The following is a 20,278-nucleotide window of genomic DNA, read 5'->3' as shown; positions in this document are numbered from 1 at the left end:
TTGTTTTCCCCACGACCAAAGAAATTCAGATCCAGTCTTCACTTGCTGTCGTCACTGATCAGTACACTTTAATAAGTCAGGAAGAATAACAGAAAACAGGCAATCTATTTGTTGATTCAACGAATGTGAAAAAGATGTATCCTTCTTAATGTCATCCTGTGCTTTGACCAATACCACACGTTTAATTCTGTTCGACAGTTTTTGTATACAGCATCAGTGATGCAGAAACTGCAGAGGATTAACAAAGGAATATGGTCCTGAACAAGTCTGATTTTCATACACATTTATTTTAAAATCAGATCTTGTGGACATCGGTACTGAGGCTCAGCAGACTCCTCAATGGGTGCATTCAAAGTCTGTCATCAAGAGAAGGAGAGGGCGAGCGAGAGAGTGAGACACAGTAAGAGAAAGAAAAGTGCATCTTATACAAAGAGGAGGACAGTACTGTGAAGCGCCTGAGCGCTGCTCTTTATACACACACACGCACGCACACTCACACATCATTCCCCGATTACAGCAACACAACCCGAGCGCTGATCTTTACACATGCACAACCACACACCCACGCACACACACACAAAACAAACAAACAACACACTCCCCAATTACAGCAACACAATCAGATCTTTAAACGAAGTCTTTAGTCTACACACAGACTGCCACCATGTCTTCCCTATAGGTCCTAATGGTGTGAATGCCTCTGCTTTCTTCTCCTCTCTTCATGACATTTTCAGCAGGGAAGGGTAGGGGTGGGGGTAGTTTATGCGGCGGAAGGTGATCCTCCTTGATGGTTGGATTGGTTAGAGAAGGTGTGTGTGTGTGTGTGGGGGGGTATTCTGTCCCCTTGGGACTGTCGAGCAGACGTGTCACTTCCTGGCTGAGGCATGATGGGTTCACATGTTGGTGCTCATTCGTGATTGGCTGTTGGCTGAGTTGAGCTCCCCTTGGCTGCCCTCTCTGGGGGGTGACTGGAGAGGTGCGGCAGAACAGTGAGAGAGAGAGTTAGTTTAACGACACTTCCACTGAAAAGCATCCCTTTATATTCAAATAACTCGTTTCAAACAAGCAACTTGGGAACTGTGTGGAATATCAGTTCAAACTAGGGGTGCTCCGATCAGGAGTTTTGGGACCGATCGCTAGAAGCAGTATCGTCCGATACCGAGTAACAATCTTTTTATTTAATTTTTTAAATCTTAAATTCTTACAGCCTCTTAGTATTAGTTAGACCTTGTACCGTTAGTAGTTAGTATAGTTAGACTTGTGCACCACTATTCAAGATCCCTGTTGAATGTATGCACCTTCCTGCTAAAGTAAATTCCTTGTCTGTGCAAACTTTCATGGCGATTAAACCCCTTTCTGATTCTGATTAATGGGTCTATTTGAAGCCTTCTATTTACCATGTAGCATTATCTATTTAACTATTCTTAACAACAATGTATATTAAGTATTACAATGAAGAGATGATAAAATATCATGAATTAACAACAGCTGTTTATTTAGTGGCAGGAAACATGTTTACCATATTCTCTCTTTCTTGGAGACGCAACATAAACCAGCCTATGCTGGGATATTGATAATCACTTATAAATAAACAAATGTAACTATCCTGCCGAATAATAAATTACAAAAAAACGGAATAAACAGTCTTTATACATTTTTACTTTAGACTATGACATCTGCAACATAAAAGGCCATAGCCAAAATATTGTTTCACATTTTTTTCTTTAGGTAGGAGATAAAGGACCATGGGCAATAAAGTGTACAGCCCAAAAAAATCGGCTCTTTTGATCGGCCTTTATAGTGAGTACCGATCTGAGTATTTAAAATGATTATCGGCCGATAATGATCGGCGACCGATCGAAGCACCCTTAGTTCAAACTCACAATTCTGGCATAATTAGAGTGGTACAAACGTCATGCTACGTGCGAGACAGATCAGCACAAGGACAGAAGAAGCTGAATTAGCATTTGTGGAAGGAGGATCTGCCCGTCTCCAGGCTCATTATGGGATGTTAGATCAGTAGAGGACTGGCGTTAGGAAACTACTTAGGCATTCCACTGTGACTCATTTCACAAGGTCAAAACTGGGAAGGTCTAAGGAGTGAGAGAACAAGCTGGAACAGAGAGAGGGAAGGAGGAGTTCTAGGGAAAAGACTGACAACCCTCTGATGGAGCCAGATATCAAGAATGACAGGATGACAGACAGAGAGAGGAGAGAAGAAGAGGCAGGTAGCGAGGTGAGGAAGAGAGGAAACGTGAGTGCCCAGCGGGCTCCAGTAGGATGCACAGGGGCAGGCGGGGAGACCACAAATGAAGGATCCGCTATGAGATATCGCACCCTCGAGACGGTAGCTGGAAAGATAAGCAAGAAGAAAAACAAACCCCAGTCTAATCTCAGTGCGGCCCCCACCACCACCCCTGCGCCTGTCCCTGGGCGACCCCTCAGGCTACCTTGACGTGTATCTGGTTTCTCAGCACGGCGGCACGCAGGATCATGGCTTTGGCTCGTCTCTGGAACTCCTTGCCCATGTGGATGGACTTCTCAAACGTGGTGCTCCTCTGGTCCACATCACGCGCATACAGGATCTGACAGGGAGACGAGGGAAGGCTGTGAGGCATAATACCCAACACAGCTGCCCCTGCCTGTGACAGAGACTGGGTAAAACCCTTCTGATAAGACGCAGAGGGGGCCAAGAGAAGGTTGACTTGCTGTAGGAGCTGCAGCACAGATGTTTGTTGTTGTTGTTTAGCACCTTAATGTAGGACCTGCTGCTGAGACAGATGTGTGTGTCCTACCTTGCTGTGGGAGTCGATGCGTGCGTTGATGAGCCCCTCCAGTATGAGCTGGGTGAGCTCGTCCTCCAGGGCTGCCACGCTGGTGTTGAACGCCTGGGCCATCTTGGTCATGTCTGCTGACACGTATGGGCTGAAATACTGACACACACACACACACACACACACAGGGTTACACCACACATCCCATCAAGCTTGGATTTATGACAGAAAGACTCTGGATGGACTTCTGCTGGATGACAGTCTCATACAACCTCGTATACATCAAATGCCAGTGTATCCAACACCTTTACAACGACACAGATTTTGCTGCAGTAAACATGCTATTTAAGCCAGGGTCGACCAGAGGGACACTGTCCATCAAAGTGGCAGAAATATTCCTAACAAGGTCAGTTCAGAAGAACCAACCTGTAGTTAACCACACATCTCCACTCCAATATTCCATATTGATCTATATTGATGGCTGGAAATGGATTTGTTTACACGAATGAATGAAAGGGCTGGTTGCTGTTGACAAGCTCTAACAGCATATTGATGAAGTCGTAGTAGTAGAGCAGTTCTAATTACAGGCCACTGGGTCCATCCAAGTCAACACCAGGGGACTTGTATTTGTAAAATAAGCAAGCTCTTCTGCTCTGACTGTCTCCACTTGGAGAGGAGGGCCTGGGGAATCGATAGGGAACTGGGCCCTGGCGGCTGTTTAAATGCTCCCGGGAGATTGATGTAAAAAACAACCCCATTTCCACCGGCCTGGCAATCCTAATGTCGTTACTGAGTCGGTCGATCAGCCAGGAGGTGTTCCGCACGGTTTGACAGCCGCTAATGGAGCTTAAGGAACATACGTGTGATTAGCACATGTTCCCCTGTTTGACACCAGCCCACGCACAACCCTCCCCAGTCTCTGTTTGAGAACTGGATGTGGCCTGTGTGTGACAGAGTGACTGAGAATGACTCACCTGTATGAGGGCTCTGTTTCTAATCTGTGTGTAGAGGGTCCGTACATGAGGGGCCAAGTACATATCCAACAGCAGGTTGTCCTGGAGACGGACACACACACACCACGTCAAGACTCATGTCTGTGATGAACACCAAAATCAATCTACTGATAGAGTGCATTCTAATCAGTGATTGTTGGAGTATCTTACTTTGATTTCGTCCAGCATTTTGAGACAGGAAGCGTACTTAGACTCATAGAACTTGAAGATGATGTCCCTAACCTGGGGTTCCAACTCTAGGAAGAGTTTGAAGGAGCTGAGAGGAGAGCGTCCAGAGAGGAGAGAGTTTAAATTGCATTTCATAACAATAATATAATTACTGGAAGTATGCAGAAGCCCACCCATGCATCCAATCACGTACAGACAACTCAATCAATTCTCTCGCATGCACACATTCAAATTTCTCTTTCACTAAACTGGCACACAGTTACACACAAACACACACAGTCTATTCCTATCGCTATAATACAAATAGGCAGAGTTACACACACACACACACACACCTACCTGCTGGAGATGACATTCTTCTGTAGCTCCTGCCTGTCGAAGGTGGCTAGGGCACACATCCCTCCATACACAGCTACGTTACTGGGGGACAAGAGCTGGAGACGCACACATCATCACAACCAGCCTGGAACCTGACTAGTATGACTAGACGCACACATCATCACAACCAGCCTGGAACCTGACTAGTATGATTAGACGCACACATCATCACCACCAGCCTGGAACCTGATTAGGATGACTAGACACCCAACTAGTCTGACCCTAACTAGTCTGACCCTAACTGGGCTACTCCTAACTAGTCTGACCCTAACTGGGCTACTCCTAACTAGTCTGACCCTAACTGGGCTACTCCTAACTAGTCTGACCCTAACTGGGCTACTCCCAACTAGTCTGACCCAAGTAGACCATGTCTCACTAGTGAAACAGGATGAATTCCAAATACTCTAAGAGTATATTGTTATACCTGGTAATAGAGACTATTGTGACTTACTAGTTTACCTGGGTGTGTCGTTTCTGCCCTATCCTGGGTGTGTCGTTTCTGCCCTACCCTGGGTGTGTCGTTTCTGCCCTACCCTGGGTGTGTCGTTTCTGCCCTACCCTGGGTGTGCCGTTTCTGCCCTACCCTGGGTGTGTTGTTTCTGCCCTACCCTGGGTGTGGTGTTTCTGCCCTACCCTGGGTGTGGTGTTTCTGCCCTACCCTGGGTGTGGTGTTTCTGCCCTACCCTGAGTGTGGTGTTTCTGCCCTACCCTGAGTGTGGTGTTTCTGCCCTACCCTGGGTGTGGTGTTTCTGCCCTACCCTGGGTGTGGTGTTTCTCACCTCTGGGAAGTCACAGTGGTCGAAGGACGCCAGCAGGAAACACTTGGCTGCTTGTTTATACTTCCTGGAGGCCAGTTCAGCTAGACCTGAAGGGGGGAGGGGGGGTTCAGGAAGCAGTGAGGAAAATGGGGAGGGAAGGAGGAATGTGAGGGAAGAAGGATAAAAGGTAGGGGAGGGATGAGTGACCAGAGAAGAATACATTTTGTGGAGAGAGAGCAGGATGAGTGAGGGGAAAGAGATATGTTGGGGAGGGAGAGGATGAGTGGTGAGAGGTGTTCAGGGAAGGAGAGATAAATCCAGGGGTTTGGAGAGGGAGGGTTGCAGGAAAGAGAGGGGTGAGCGGCGCGGGAGCGAGGTTAACTATATTCAAGTGATTCAACACATTTTTACATTTCAGTAGCGATTGCACACAATCAAAACAGAACAAAAATGGAGCTCTATTCAAAGCGCTAATTATAATAAATGCACGCATCTGTTCACTGCCTCCAGCAACCCTGATCAGCCTGAACAATCAGGCAGACCAAAGGACCGGATACTTCACAGACCTTTTGACAAACAAAAACAGGTGCATACGCTTTGTTCCGCTGGTGTATAGAAGATGAGAAGCGTGTTACCTGCTGCACATTTTAATTTAGTGAGGACGGCTTGACTCTGACAATCCCTCTCCCCTCGTTGCTGCAACACAAGAGACGGTCATTCATACCACAGAACACAGGGGGGGGGTTCAGATAGATGACAGAACGTTCTCCAACAGTGCACTCTCACACATACCTCTGCTATCTCTGGAGTGGACTCTGCTTTACTGACGTAACTGAGGACATGGGACCAGTTCTGGAGGTAGACACTGACCTGCAGGCACACAGGTGTGCAGAGGAGACACACACAGGCTCAGTAGGAGAACGGCAGGGAGACAGAATGGGGCTTTGAGACTGGAAGAGGTGCAGGCACAGCAATGTTAATAAACACTGCCCTCTAGTGTCAATGGTTGGGAATAATCTGCCGCAAGAGCCAAGAGGAGATGAGGGAACAACAGGGAGCGCGGGGAGGGGGCACATACACTAGAGCAATACATTAACGTCAGGTTCTAATAATAGAGGAGTATATGTAGATCAGGTCCATTACCTACTCACGTTGCCTTAATGCTCAAGCTGTTTTGTAATACTGCCAGCTGATTTATGTTTCAATGTTATTTCTACGCATTCAGACTATAGTCCTTAACTGACAGGAATGTGCCAATGCAATGACAGTGTCACATTGGGAGTGATAAACTAACAGGACCAATAACCATCAGATTTGACGGTTCAACCTGAAGTCACTTGGCCGAAAATCAGACCATAATCAGACTTCCATCAGACTTTGAGCTTTTAATGATGCTTAAGAGAAGAGCTAGACCAACTGCCTAGACGCTCCTACCTTGATGACATTAAGACACATGTTGATGACATGCTTGGCGCTGGTACAGTAGTCTCGGGCGCGGGAGTAGCACTTGAGGGCGTTGCTGAGGTCACCACAGTCTAGGTAGTGGTCTCCCAGGTCATCATGACCCCGTCTGGGGAATGGAGGGCAAAGGTCAGGATGTGTGCCTCAACTCCACCGGCCCAGCCAATAACAAACTAACCCAGACTCTCCTACCTGATGCTCTCTTTGATGGAGTTGCCTTTGTAGTTCTTGAGGTCTGTGTCAAGCTTCTCAAGTTTGAGCAGGGCCTTTTTCCTCGTAGACTCTGCCCATGCGGTGTCCAAGGGAGGGGGGTCTGCCCCCCCTGCCTCTGCCACAGCATCCGGGGGCCCCGGGACCTCTCTGGGTGGACACACAAACACCTTTTCATCAAAGACACATTATTACAGGCACCTTCAAGCACTGACTTTCAGCTCTCTCTTCGGCTCCAGCGGGTGAGGTTTCCTAGGCGTCTCTGACACGCGTCCGTACCGTGTGGCCTCGGAGAGCTTGCGGTGGATCTCCTCGTACACGTCCACGTTGAAGGTCCTCTGGACAAAGGACAGTGCCATCTTCAGGGCCTCGGCCCTCAGCTGGGGACAGTGCTCCGCGATGAACTGCAGCCTCTCGATCCTCATCAGGCCGCTGTAGCTGGATGCATACTGCTCCAGGTCCTACACGCACATACACACTGCATGTTCATTTCCCACACAGATAGCTTTCATCCTGATTGTGTTAACTTGTGTCAGTAGTCGTAAAGTGTTTTTTTTTTTTAAACAAAATTTACATCTTATTTTGGGATTACACAAATCAAAACTTTAATGGTGTATTGGTACAAGGTGTGCTTGGTAGGCTTTAAAACAGACAGCAGTGTGACCAGCACACCATGAAACTTATTGAGTTTTCCTGAGTTACTAGTATCAGAGTTCATACCAATGTTGGATTCTCCACCACGTAGTTGGCGTCTGGGGCGTTCTGCTGGTCTTCCTGCGGGTCTGCATCTATCTGCATGGGCTCAACGGCCCCCTGGGAGAGACCACACCCGCTCATCTGGTTAGTGACCGCAGCTAGCAAAGTTAGCTAATAGACAATGATAGCTAGTTTAGCTGTAAGGGCTGGCGAATATTTGTCACTGGCAGAGACAGTGTTTACATGCCTACCTAATTAGGCATAGATTACGTGCTGGCATGTGAAAGGCTAAGTCAACATTACAACATCGGAACTTTAAATTTAAGATGCTAAAAATGACAGACAAGCTAGCTGGCTAACAATATAATACCATGCATGACTGTCAAAGTCAGTCACAGCTAGGCACGCAAGGCAGTAGCCAACTAGCTAACGTTAGCAACCTGAATTTCACAAGACAATTTTCAAGTAAAACAACAGCCTGAATGTCTTTGTCAGCAATAATTGTGGCAACATATCACACTGGTTCAAACTAGCAAGTACATATACTTATGATGCTACATTTATATTCTAGTTATCTGATAGGCCAAGCTAACTTGTAAAAGTTAGCCTAGCAAGCTACTTAGCTTTAACAGCACTGCAAGCCAAGCGGCGACGGCCCTAGCGCTTTCTGCCAGGGGGATCTTAAACTGATCTATGAACCCACCACCAATAAAGCGCGAACAAATCCAGTTGCTAGATTTTCCTCTGCTACACATTTTGCAGCACGAATATGCTTAATAAATGACTAATTATTACCTGAAAGTTGAAGACTTGCACGGGCAAAGGCATCTTTCCCGTTTCTGACGCGCGCTGCAGCAACAAACAGCGACGTTCGATTACTTCCGGTTCACCGACTGACAAACAGCATTTCCTGACTTCCCTTGCTCCAGATGTGATCGTGGTTTCTTTGATTTAGTTCTTCAAAAATATTTTTCTGTCAGAGAAATTACTTTTGACATTTAAAAAAATTATCTTCTTAGTTTCTACGACAACTAAAATCCGCAGAGTGCTAGTGAATCAATCAGAATGTGGTTCGCTGCGGCTGCAAACAGGCCAGGCTGATAATAAGATTAGGATGAGGTTTGTCTATCTTCAATTTATTCTGTATATATTTATTTAACAACTTTATAAACAACCCTGACAAATAATACCGTAGCACAATCAGAACATTTCAAAACGAATGATCACCGCACATGATTGAGGAGTTTTACTTGTTTGCCACAGTCGACAGTTTCATCAGACAGACAGAGGGCGCTAAGTTCCAGAGTGCGAGGGCAGGGCCCCTTCACATTAGGGAAACAATCACGGGGTTAATACAGTGGAGGTTTGAGAAGAATCCGTGGAACAAGAGCTCGTTTGTAATCTCATTGGAAACAAACGATGTTTGACTCCAATGCACTTTCCTGGCGAGCGTCTAGTCAGCTAGCCAGTTTATAATCTTTCTCGCCATTGAGAGAGGCAAGGGAGAGAGAAGGGGCTAGAAGGGAGACTGGGATGATCAAAGTTCGAGGCTGTATCAAAGTCAAGACGCAAGGAACTAAAAGGGACGTTTTAGAGGGATCAAGTTATCAAACTATATCTTTATTATATTAGATATAGATCAAGGTCCGGGCAATAGAAACTTAAGTTTTTGGCTCAAAAGTTTTGAGTTGTTTGTGTCTGCTGATTCACAATTTCGGGGAGATCTGAGGACAAGATGTGAAGCATCCACAACCATGTGTGTTTTGTGTTTTATGGTAAGAATGATCATTTAATTCCTTTATTATACCAGGAACGTTGTGTACATTACTATTGCACAATCACTGACATTGTCGATATGATCTGCTGTGTATTGTTTTCAAAACAAGCTATTTATGTTTATTTGATTCAAAAGAATTTGACTGAAGACAAGCATCTTGCGCCCCTCTTTTGTTTACAATGGGGGTCGTCCGGCATGTGCACGATACTTTCACTCGGGCACGGCGGAACTTTAAACGGCATTTAAACGTTGCATTGAATGTTGTAGAAATGCCTCATTCAAATAGTCACGAGTCTATGTAATTGTATGCACAAACGGTCTGACCTGTTTCTATTGGCAGGATCTCAACTTTTATGTTTCAACTTTGAAACACAATAACATACTATCTTCCTATCATTAATATATAAACTATTGCCTGGTATGGATGTTTACCTTCTAAAAAGAAGTAACTCAACACATATTTTAGCATATCTTCTATATGTAGCCTATTATGCTGAGAAGTATTTTTTTAATCGGTAGCTAATTTTAGTAAAGAAGAGGATTCATTTCATCCGTCTCTGCTTCCTACACTGACATCTGTTTCTGGCTGAGGTGTCATGCCCCTCTGAAAATAGCAACAAACAGGACATTTCTAACACTCTGAAGGTAAGTCTGGATATTAAATGTGACTCATAAACTCGCTGGCAAATTGCGAGCTATAAGTGATAAAGGGCCAAGATTTTAGAGCCTCAATATCGTTCCAGCTTTTATGCATTCAACACAAGAAAGAACGCTGAAGTGCCTTCCACTTGCAGAGGACTAGACCTACTTTGAGCGTTGTGGAACCCTTGCTCTGCAGCTCACTTGCAAATAAAAGGGGGTGGTGGGTGATATCCAGATGGCTAATCACAAACTGAAGATGTGCTGTAAAGGTTGTGTTTAGGGCCTAAACTAGAGTTTAGGGCCTAAACCAGTGCTTTAGTACTGTTACAATGTGGACATGTTAGTAATATATTATGTCTTTCAGGTTGTGTCATTTCCACTTTCTGTCTGATGTCATGAAGATGGGACGCTGCAGTGCGGAGAGCGAAGCCGGCGCCGGCGGCTGATAGGCCCTCCACTGGCCAATCAGGATGCACCTTGCTTCAGTGGGCTCCAGCAAGCTGTGCTTTCTGTTGTCACTGGCATTCTGCGGCCTCCTGCTGCTCCTCATCCCAGCCTTTCAGCCCACCCCACACCAGGCTGACCTGCCCCCGCCTCGTCCCCACCCCAGGCCTGCCCGTGTGGGCAAACGGCCTGCCAACACCCCCCGCAATCCTGGAGGTCTGGTAGTCCCTCTCCAGGAAGAAGGGCTGACCCTTGGGCATAATGTGAGCTCTGTGGGGCAGGGAAGACCCAGAGACACTCAAACCAACAGGGAGGGTGGCCGTGCACCTATAGCAGGGCAAAGGGATCTCCCGAACACAAGGAGGAGGACAGACTCACATAGAGGCCCAGCGGAGGGCTCCCTACCTGGGGTGAGGGGAGTAGGTTTCAGGTCTAGGGAACCTCTGGAGCCGAAGGACATCTTCCTGGCAGTGAAGACCACCAGGAAGTACCACAAATCCCGCCTGGAGCTGCTGCTGCAGACCTGGGTGTCCAGGGCCAGAGAACAGGTAAGAGCACAAGGCCTTGTGAGAGCAGGTAGTAGTAGTAGTAGTAGTTCCCATAGCTGGTGTAGTCCATGTTTGTGTGATTGAACTAACTCCTGTCTAATCCAACACAGTTCAGTGCTCGAAAACACACAGTAAGGAACCAACACAACAATCAAATCAGGCCTGTTAAAATACTAACTCACAATCTCTGTTTGTTGCTGTGTTGTTTGTGTACCAGAGCTGGGTGTTTCCCAGGCTCTTCTCCACTCTGAAATTCCAACGTTAATATGTAACCAGAAACTCATATCTTATATGACTGATTTATAGATTTATCTCTACTTCTCTCTCCCTGTCTACCCTTCCAGCTCCACTCCCACTCTCCCGTCTCCTCAATAACCCTAGCCCAGTGTCCTCATTAACCCTAGCCCAGTGTCCTCATTAACCCTAGCCCAGTGTCCTCATTAACCCTAGCCCAGTGTCCTCATTAACCCTAGCCCAGTGTCCTCATTAACCCTAGCCCAGTGTCCTCATTAACCCTAGCCCAGTGTACTCATTAACCCTAGCCCAGTGTCCTCATTAACCCTAGCCCAGTGTGCTCATTAACCCTAGCCCAGTGTGCTCATGCACATCTCCCCCTCATCGAGTCAGGGAGTCAGGTGGCTGAGTGGTTAGGGATTCGGGCTAGTAATCAGAAGGTCGCTGGTTTGATTCCCGGCCATGCAAAAATGACGTTGTGTCCTTGGGCAAGGCACTTCACCCTACTTGCCTCGGGGGAATGTCCCTGTACTTACTGTAAGTCGCTCTGGATAAGAGCGTCTGCTAAATGACTAAATGTAAATCTAATCAGTCCATGGGGCTGATTACCAGGTTGATTAATGCGTGGTACCCGGTTGTGTGCTTTGCCATGCTGGAGAACATTATGTCCTCTCTTGTGCTTAGATAGATAGGACTACAGCCTGAGTATTGGACAGACTTGCAGGTTGTGTGTGTGAGTGTGCGTGCGTTAGTGTGTGGTTGGTGCTGGGTCCTCTGTGCTCAGGGACATGAGAGATTGCTACATGACTGTGTTTAATAGGGAGCGAGAGAGAGCCAGGGGGAAAGTCATGGCAGCTGCTCTACATGTTCCCGGGTATGTGGTTGGTGGGGAAGTGCGCACGTGTGTGTGTGAGCAAGCAGGCCCCTGGAGGAAGTTCCTCAGCAACCTGAGACTGAGACACATGTGTGCTGGAACACTGGGGTGTTTGCTCTCCCTCACTGCCAGATTCTGGAATCTCCGCCCCCCCCCCCCCCCCACACTGCCGTGTACCCTTCACCCCGAACCCCCACCCTGTAGATGGATTTTAGATGAATATACCAAGAATCTGGGAGGTGGGGGAGAGCAGAAGAATGGGAAGGGTAGAGCCTAACAGGGAAGAGAAAGGGGTTTACTATTAGAGGGATGGGATGGGCCCGGGGGGGTGCAGAATGGGAGGAGGCTGGATGGAAGGAAAGGGGGGTGGATGCAAGACAGGGTGGGAGCCAGAGGGAAATGGGTGGGGGAGCCGACAGGCAAACAGAGAGGCTCGCTGGGGGACTAGGGGTGGCTGGGAGCCACAAGAGTACAGACTGGAGCTAGGGCAAGCACAAAGGAGAGGAGGAGAGGGTGTCGGGCCCTATGGTCAATAGTCTGGATAAATCATGTCGCCTTTGTGGAATATTGTGTTCCAGGGTATAAGCCTAAATCGGTGTGTTTTGTTAACCCGGCTTGCTCACAGTCCTAGAACAGCGGCTAATACAAGATGAGGAAAGGAGAAGACTGAGTGTATGTACAGCTACACAAATAACCAACCATTTGAGGTAATCAGGGTGACTGTTCTCCATGCGATGACATCGACACGCAGTATGTGACAAAGTTACCCTACATGCCACGATGCCTTTGGAACAACCACTAGTCAGCCCCTGCTGCAGCGTCTGTGCTCCTGTGGTGACATCACACACTGTGGTCCACCGTCGTACCTCTAACCAACTCCATTTGTGTTTATTCACCAAGATTCTACGAGATCCCCCAGGCGAAGGAAGAGCAGAGTTAACACTAACACCTGAGATATCCTGTACACTGTGTGAGGTATGCTGTACTAGACAGTGAGAACACACACACGGTGCCTCAGCCTAGAGGAGGCTGTGACCACTAAACCTGGTTGAGCTCTAACCTCTCAGTGGTGGCACGAGGTCAACCAGGTCCAGCTGGGTCGGCGGCCATCTTCCAGAAGCATCTGTCAACAAAAAGAGTATTTTCACCGATCTTAATAGAAGCCGTCTCATCAGTTGTTCATCTCCAGATGGAGTGGACAGGATCATTGATGACAGGTATTGAGATGTGCAATATGGGTTCCAGGTCTTTAGACCTCTCTGTGCTCTGAGTGGTTAACAGCAGACCTCTTGGTGTTATACAGCCCTCTTAAATCCCCAAACATCTGTCTATCTTTACCAAGGACTTAGCTCTAGGCAGACTCTACTCTACCATGTTCTACTCTTCTACTCCAGCCACTCATAGAAGGGAGGTTTCTCTAAATAATGGAACCAATGAGTCATATATTAACCCCCCTATCTTCCCAGTGTGTAAACTATTCTTGGAATCCAGCAGTACACATACAAGTATTGGAGAAACGCTCCAAACCCAGCATACCTAACATGCAACTTGGTCTAAAATACTGTCGCTTTGGGAAGGTTAATAGCAGGCTTATCATAGTTCAGTTTCTTGTGTAATCTGTGTTTTAGTATCAGACTGTCAAAACAAAACACCATAGCTTTGCAGCAAACAGCTAAGTCCTCCCACTCTGCTATGCCAGAGTAGCCCCAGGCTGACGCAGCGCAGTAAGAATGACTGTGGGCCTCGTTCTAGGGCTCTGGGGGCCTTTGAGGGCCCAGGTCTACCAGCGCTGGCATCTCTGCCCTCTTCCTGGCTCTTCAAGGTATCCCTTCCTGAGGTGTTTGGACAACGAAGGGGTCCAAGTTGCTATTTGCTCTGTTAACTGGGCTGGGCACGTGTGTGTGTGTGTTAGCAACTCATGCTTGTGGTGTCCTCTGCCAAGCCAAGCAAAGACAGCCAGGCGTCTCTCTCTGCCCACAGGAAAGAGGGCATGCCACCGGGCACGGGTAAGCGAAAGGGAGAGGAATGGAGGGAGGAAATAATATAGATGAAAAACACGACACACCACCAGGCGTGAGGCAGACGGAGAGGAAGGAAAAGCAATGGAAGGATATGGAGGAAAACAAAGAGGGCATGCCACTGCGCACGAGGCCGGCGGGCGGGCGGGCGGGGGGGAGCGAGGAGGGGGGCTGTTATATGGAAAAGAGGAGAGGGAGAGATTAGGTAGAGATTGGGGGGGAGAGGGGAGGAGAGGACTAGCAGTGTGTGGAGAGAGGAGAGGAGAGGTCTAGCAGTGTGTGGAGAGAGGGGAGAAGAGGACTGGCAGTGTGTGGAGAGAGGGGAGAAGAGGACTGGCAGTGTGTGGAGAGAGGAGAGGAGAGGACTAGCAGTGTGTGGAGAGAGGGCAGGAGAGGACTAGCAGTGTGTGGAGAGAGGAGAGGAGAGGACTAGCAGTGTGTGGAGAGAGGGGAGGACATGACTAGCAGTGTGTGGAGAGAGGGGAGGAGAGGATTAGCAGTGTGTGGAGAGAGGAGAGGAGAGGACTAGCAGTGTGTGGAGAGAGGGGAGGACATGACTAGCGGTGTGTGGAGAGAGGGGAGGAGAGGATTAGCAGTGTGTGGAGAGAGGAGAGGAGAGGACTAGCAGTGTGTGGAGAGAGGGGAGGACATGACTAGCAGTGTGTGGAGAGAGGGGAGGAGAGGATTAGCAGTGTGTGGAGAGAGGAGAGGAGAGGACTAGCAGTGTGTGGAGAGAGGGGAGGACATGACTAGCAGTGTGTGGAGAGAGGGGAGGAGAGGATTAGCAGTGTGTGGAGAGAGGAGAGGAGAGGACCAGCAGTGTGTGGAGAGAGGGGAGGAGAGGATTAGCAGTGTGTGGAGAGAGGGGAGGAGAGGATTAGCAGTGTGTGGAGAGAGGGGAGGAGAGGATTAGCAGTGTGTGGAGAGAGGGGAGGACATGACTAGCAGTGTGTGGAGAGAGGGGAGGAGAGGATTAGCAGTGTGTGGAGAGAGGGGAGGAGAGGACCAGCAGTGTGTGGAGAGAGGGGAGGACATGACTAGCAGTGTGTGGAGAGAGGGGAGGAGAGGATTAGCAGTGTGTGGAGAGAGGGAAGGAGAGGACCAGCAGTGTGTGGAGAGAGGGGAGGACATGACTAGCAGTGTGTGGAGAGAGGGGAGGAGAGGATTAGCAGTGTGTGGAGAGAGGGAAGGAGAGGACCAGCAGTGTGTGGAGAGAGGGGAGGAGAGGACCAGCAGTGTGTGGATAGAGGGGAGGACATGACTAGCAGTGTGTGGAGAGAGGGGAGGAGAGGATTAGCAGTGTGTGGAGAGAGGGGAGGAGAGGACCAGCAGTGTGTGGATAGAGGGGAGGACATGACTAGCAGTGTGTGGAGAGAGGGGAGGAGAGGATTAGCAGTGTGTGGAGAGAGGGAAGGAGAGGACCAGCAGTGTGTGGAGAGAGGGGAGGAGAGGATTAGCAGTGTGTGGAGAGAGGGGAGGAGAGGACCAGCAGTGTGTGGAGAGAGGGGAGAAGAGGACTGGCAGTGTGTGGAGAGAGGAGAGGAGAGGACTAGCAGTGTGTGGAGAGAGGGCAGGAGAGGACTAGCAGTGTGTGGAGAGAGGAGAGGAGAGGACTAGCAGTGTGTGGAGAGAGGGGAGGACATGACTAGCAGTGTGTGGAGAGAGGGGAGGAGAGGATTAGCAGTGTGTGGAGAGAGGAGAGGAGAGGACTAGCAGTGTGTGGAGAGAGGGGAGGACATGACTAGCAGTGTGTGGAGAGAGGGGAGGAGAGGATTAGCAGTGTGTGGAGAGAGGAGAGGAGAGGACTAGCAGTGTGTGGAGAGAGGGGAGGACATGACTAGCAGTGTGTGGAGAGAGGGGAGGAGAGGATTAGCAGTGTGTGGAGAGAGGAGAGGAGAGGACTAGCAGTGTGTGGAGAGAGGGGAGGACATGACTAGCAGTGTGTGGAGAGAGGGGAGGAGAGGATTAGCAGTGTGTGGAGAGAGGGGAGGAGAGGACCAGCAGTGTGTGGAGAGAGGGGAGGAGAGGATTAGCAGTGTGTGGAGAGAGGGGAGGAGAGGATTAGCAGTGTGTGGAGAGAGGGGAGGAGAGGATTAGCAGTGTGTGGAGAGAGGGGAGGACATGACTAGCAGTGTGTGGAGAGAGGGGAGGAGAGGATTAGCAGTGTGTGGAGAGAGGGGAGGAGAGGACCAGCAGTGTGTGGAGAGAGGGGAGGACATGACTAGCAGTGTGTGGAGAGAGGGGAGGAGAGGATTAGCAGTGTGTGGAGAGAGGGAAGGAGAGGACCAGCAGTGTGTGGAGAGAGGGGAGGACATGACTAGCAGTGTGTGGAGAGAGGGGAGGAGAGGATTAGCAGTGTGTGGAGAGAGGGAAGGAGAGGACCAGCAGTGTGTGGAGAGAGGGGAGGAGAGGACCAGCAGTGTGTGGATAGAGGGGAGGACATGACTAGCAGTGTGTGGAGAGAGGGGAGGAGAGGATTAGCAGTGTGTGGAGAGAGGGGAGGAGAGGACCAGCAGTGTGTGGATAGAGGGGAGGACATGACTAGCAGTGTGTGGAGAGAGGGGAGGAGAGGATTAGCAGTGTGTGGAGAGAGGGAAGGAGAGGACCAGCAGTGTGTGGAGAGAGGGGAGGAGAGGATTAGCAGTGTGTGGAGAGAGGGGAGGAGAGGACCAGCAGTGTGTGGAGAGAGGGGAGGAGAGGACCAGCAGTGTGTGGAGAGAGGGGAGGAGAGGACCAGCAGTGTGTGGATAGAGGGGAGGAGAGGACCAGCAGTGTGTGGATAGAGGGGAGGAGAGGACCAGCAGTGTGTGGAGAGAGGGGAGGAGAGGACCAGCAGTGTGTGGAGAGAGGGGAGGAGAGGACCAGCAGTGTGTGGAGAGAGGGGAGGAGAGGACCAGCAGTGTGTGGAGAGAGGGGAGGAGAGGACCAGCAGTGTGTGGAGAGAGGGGAGGAGAGGACCAGCAGTGTGTGGAGAGAGGGGAGGAGGAGTGAGCAGCACGGAGTCAAGCCTGACTGCTCTCTGATCATCTGAAAGATTCTACTTATCGTTCCTCTGCCAACTTTCCTGAATCCTGTCCATAGACTTGATGGACTAGTTTGCGCAAACAAAAATTCTCTCTTTCTCTGTCTCTCTCTCTTTTCCCCTCCACCTTTCGGTCAGTACATTTGTTCATCACAACCTCACGCCTGTACCTTTTGAACAATGGACTGCTTTATTGTAACTTGGGCTGCTGTGTATGTGTGTGTGTGTGAGTGTGTGAGTGCTCTGGTAACACTGTGTCTTTGTCTCTTGCAGACCTTTATATTCACTGATGGGGAGGACAAGGAGCTAAGGAAAACAGGTATATATATATATATACACACACACACACACACTCAAATAGAGGTTCAAATATGACAGCCTTTATAGATATACATGATTTTAAATTGTTAAAGGGTTCATGAAGACTGTAATGTGCCATTTCCCCCTCTATCATCTACTCCCCCCCCCCCCAGGAGCAAACATCATCAACACCAACTGTTCAGCAGCTCACACACGTCAGGCGCTCTGCTGTAAGATGTCGGTGGAGTACGACAAGTTCATTGAGTCACAGAAAAAGTATGTCTGCTCCTCTCCTTATCCCGAACCTAAATCTAACTTAGTCCCAGCCTAAGAAGTTGCTAACATTGTACTAACGGCTCTGATAGTTCAAACTGGTAGGAGTAGAGTAGAGAAAGCAGGCTCCCACTACAGTCTGAAGAGCTGTGCTTGCTGTGTTTGACTATGGAGGTCAGCAGATGGTCAGAACAGTGTTGTGGTCTCTCAGGTCTCTGCCAGTAATAGACTATATATGCCCATATGGGTTCTGGAGGTCCCACGTGTGTGCGTGTGTTTTTTGACACTGTATCGATATAGTTGCATATCTCACACCAGTCTGTCAGAAACCGACTAGAACATAAATGACTGATGGGTTTGTTGATTGATGGGCTTCGTAACCTCTCCTCCCCTCCCTCCAGGTGGTTCTGTCACTTGGATGACGATAACTACGTAGTCCTCCCCAGCCTGCTGGTCCTGCTGTCGTCCTATCACCACAGCCAGGACGTGTACCTGGGCCGGCCCAGTCTGGACCACCCTATAGAGGCTGCAGAGAGGGTCAAGGCTGATGGATCTGTATGTTCCTCGTTTCCTCTGCCGCGCCCACTCGCTGTTGTTTTTCTCTCCTTTTTCTTCTCCCCCCTTCTCTCTCTCTCACTGCTACCCATCTACGTCCTACTCTGTCACTCATTTAGTAGCTTGTTGTCTCAATGTGGACTGGTTCCTGGACTAAGTAGATGTTGGCCTCTGAGGTTGTGGGTGTATGTGTGTGTTGTGTACCTCAGGCGTCGGTGAAGTTCTGGTTTGCCACAGGGGGAGCTGGGTTCTGCATCAGCCGGGGCCTGGCGCTGAAGATGAGTCCGTGGGCCAGGTCAGTCACACCCGGTCCCATGCATAGTGCTGGTCACGGCCCTATGATCCTGGTTCTGGTCTCGGTCCTGGAGTCTGTATGTCATTTGAGGTCCGTAGCTTCATCATTCAGCAACATTAAAGTGGCCTTCTCTACTACTTTCTTCTCTCCCGTCCTTCCTCGGTGCGTCTGTTCTCTTCCATGGGGGTACTTCCTCCTCCAGTCTGGGGAACTTCATCAGCACGGCGGAGAGGATCCGTCTCCCTGACGACTGCACGGTGGGCTACATCATCGAGGCTCTGCTGGAGGTGTCGCTGACCCACACGCGCCTGTTCCACTCCCACCTGGAGAACCTGACCCGCCTACCCTCCAACACTCTGCTGCAGCAGGTAGGGAAGGAGAGGGGGAGAGAGAGAGGGGCCAGGGGGAGAGAAGGGGGGAGGGGTTAGACGGACGGGGAGAGAGAAACAACCTCTCTTTGTCTTACTGTCTGCGTAGCATACAATAGCCACTAATTGTTCTGGGAAATCAAACGAATCGTGTGTCTGTGTGTGTCCGTGTGTGTCTCAGGTCACTCTGAGCTATGGAGGCTTTGAAAACCGCAGGAACGTGGTCAGCATTGGAGGAGCCTTCCCTCTGGTTGAAGACCCTTCACGGTACCCAGCCATGCACAGCTCAGACACAGAGAATTTATTGAGTTGGTCTTTGTGCAGTGTGAAAATTATTCCCTCCCCTTTATCTCTTCCCTCTCTCATCTTTCTCTCCAGGTTTAAGACAGTCCACTGCCTCCTGTACCCAGACACGGACTGGTGCCCCAGTAAGAATCAACACCACTAAAGACCACCACTCTACCCCAACATCCACCAGTCTGATTACTCTCCCGCCTTAATAGTCACTCTGCAGGAGCCTCTATCCAAAGTGACTTGCTGTTTTTTGTCTACATTTATGCACCCCTATGCATAATGCTCCCGTCAACCGTCGCCACAGCGATCCTTCTCACCACTTCCTGTTGTAATTTTTTTTTCTCTTCCATGTCTGAATTCCAACTGGTAAACTGTACGTGTGTTTGAATGAGTGCTGAGGTACAGAACTGATATAAAAGCTTATAGTTACTGAACAGGGTGAAGTGTTTATTTATTAATATCTGAGTTTTCTTTCATTTAAGGGCTGGTTTAGTTTACCAAATTTGACCAGACAGTGTTAACGATGAGAGAATGTGGGTCAAGTCGCATGCCTTTAAACAATGTAAGATTATTTTTTTTATTTTTTGTAATTCTCCAACCAGGATCTATTTGTGTGTATGTGTGTCAACAAAGCCATCATAATTGTGTACGGAATAATGCCCTTTAACACAACTGTTGTATTCTTTTCTGAAAGACGATTGGCCTTCCTATGACGTTTGCACTGTTCGAGAACTGTTCCCTCAGATCATCTTACTTCCTGCCTGCTCTGTTCTGTGGCCCTTCCAGTATTGTTTTGTGAGTTGGAATAGTACGTTTGATCTCCCGCTCAATCTTTTGCACAAAAACACTAGAATCCAAAAACATAGCCTGCATGTGTCCATCCCTCCATCTGCCCCTACTGCAGGCCAGTGGGGGAGGCAGACAGAGCAACACTCCTACTCTTGCCTGTCAGGATTTGTTTTCCTTAACTTCTTCTGTTGTTTGTTGTTATCTGAATAAAGCATGTGTGTTGCATTACCAAATAACTGGTTTCTTAAAGTATTTTTTACAATTGTTCTATTACAGGCTTTATCTGAACTTCTGTATCTGAAAAAAATATGTAAGAAATCATAAAATAAACTGAATGCTCCTATTTTCAACATTTGATTAACAAATAAAAAAGAATGTGCAGAGTCA

General features: G+C 48.8%; 2 protein-coding genes across 3 annotated transcripts; one reads left to right on the top strand and one right to left on the bottom strand.

Annotated features, from left to right (window-relative positions):
• Nucleotides 1–268: 268 nt before the first annotated feature.
• LOC134030762 (COP9 signalosome complex subunit 1) lies at nucleotides 269–8,403 on the bottom strand. The gene is made up of 14 exons (XM_062474052.1): nucleotides 8,254–8,403; nucleotides 7,483–7,575; nucleotides 7,042–7,223; nucleotides 6,745–6,912; nucleotides 6,526–6,661; nucleotides 5,884–5,961; nucleotides 5,727–5,787; nucleotides 5,113–5,198; nucleotides 4,295–4,389; nucleotides 3,938–4,043; nucleotides 3,749–3,829; nucleotides 2,796–2,933; nucleotides 2,451–2,585; nucleotides 269–968 (listed from the first exon to the last, which is right to left on the bottom strand). Exons 1-14 carry the CDS (start codon nucleotides 8,284–8,286, stop codon nucleotides 894–896), a joined length of 1,467 nt encoding a protein of 488 aa, XP_062330036.1. The 5' UTR covers nucleotides 8,287–8,403; the 3' UTR covers nucleotides 269–893.
• Nucleotides 8,358–20,275, top strand: rfng (RFNG O-fucosylpeptide 3-beta-N-acetylglucosaminyltransferase). Of its 2 annotated transcripts, none has more exons than XM_062474053.1 (9): nucleotides 8,358–9,233; nucleotides 10,242–10,869; nucleotides 17,291–17,336; nucleotides 17,491–17,593; nucleotides 17,992–18,145; nucleotides 18,355–18,440; nucleotides 18,643–18,808; nucleotides 18,990–19,075; nucleotides 19,187–20,275. In XM_062474053.1, exons 2-9 carry the CDS (start codon nucleotides 10,348–10,350, stop codon nucleotides 19,254–19,256), a joined length of 1,233 nt encoding a protein of 410 aa, XP_062330037.1. In that variant the 5' UTR covers nucleotides 8,358–9,233; nucleotides 10,242–10,347; the 3' UTR covers nucleotides 19,257–20,275. The 2 variants fall into 2 exon arrangements, with proteins under 2 accessions (XP_062330037.1, XP_062330038.1); XM_062474054.1 differs by lacking the exon at nucleotides 8,358–9,233 and adding an exon at nucleotides 9,632–9,880.
• The last annotated feature ends 3 nt before the right edge of the window (nucleotides 20,276–20,278 follow it).

Source organism: Osmerus eperlanus, chromosome 12 (assembly GCF_963692335.1).
Source record: "Osmerus eperlanus chromosome 12, fOsmEpe2.1, whole genome shotgun sequence".
NCBI lineage: Eukaryota > Metazoa > Chordata > Actinopteri > Osmeriformes > Osmeridae > Osmerus > Osmerus eperlanus.
Note: the sequence above shows the minus strand (reverse complement) of the source record. Positions and strands in the feature narration are given on the sequence as shown.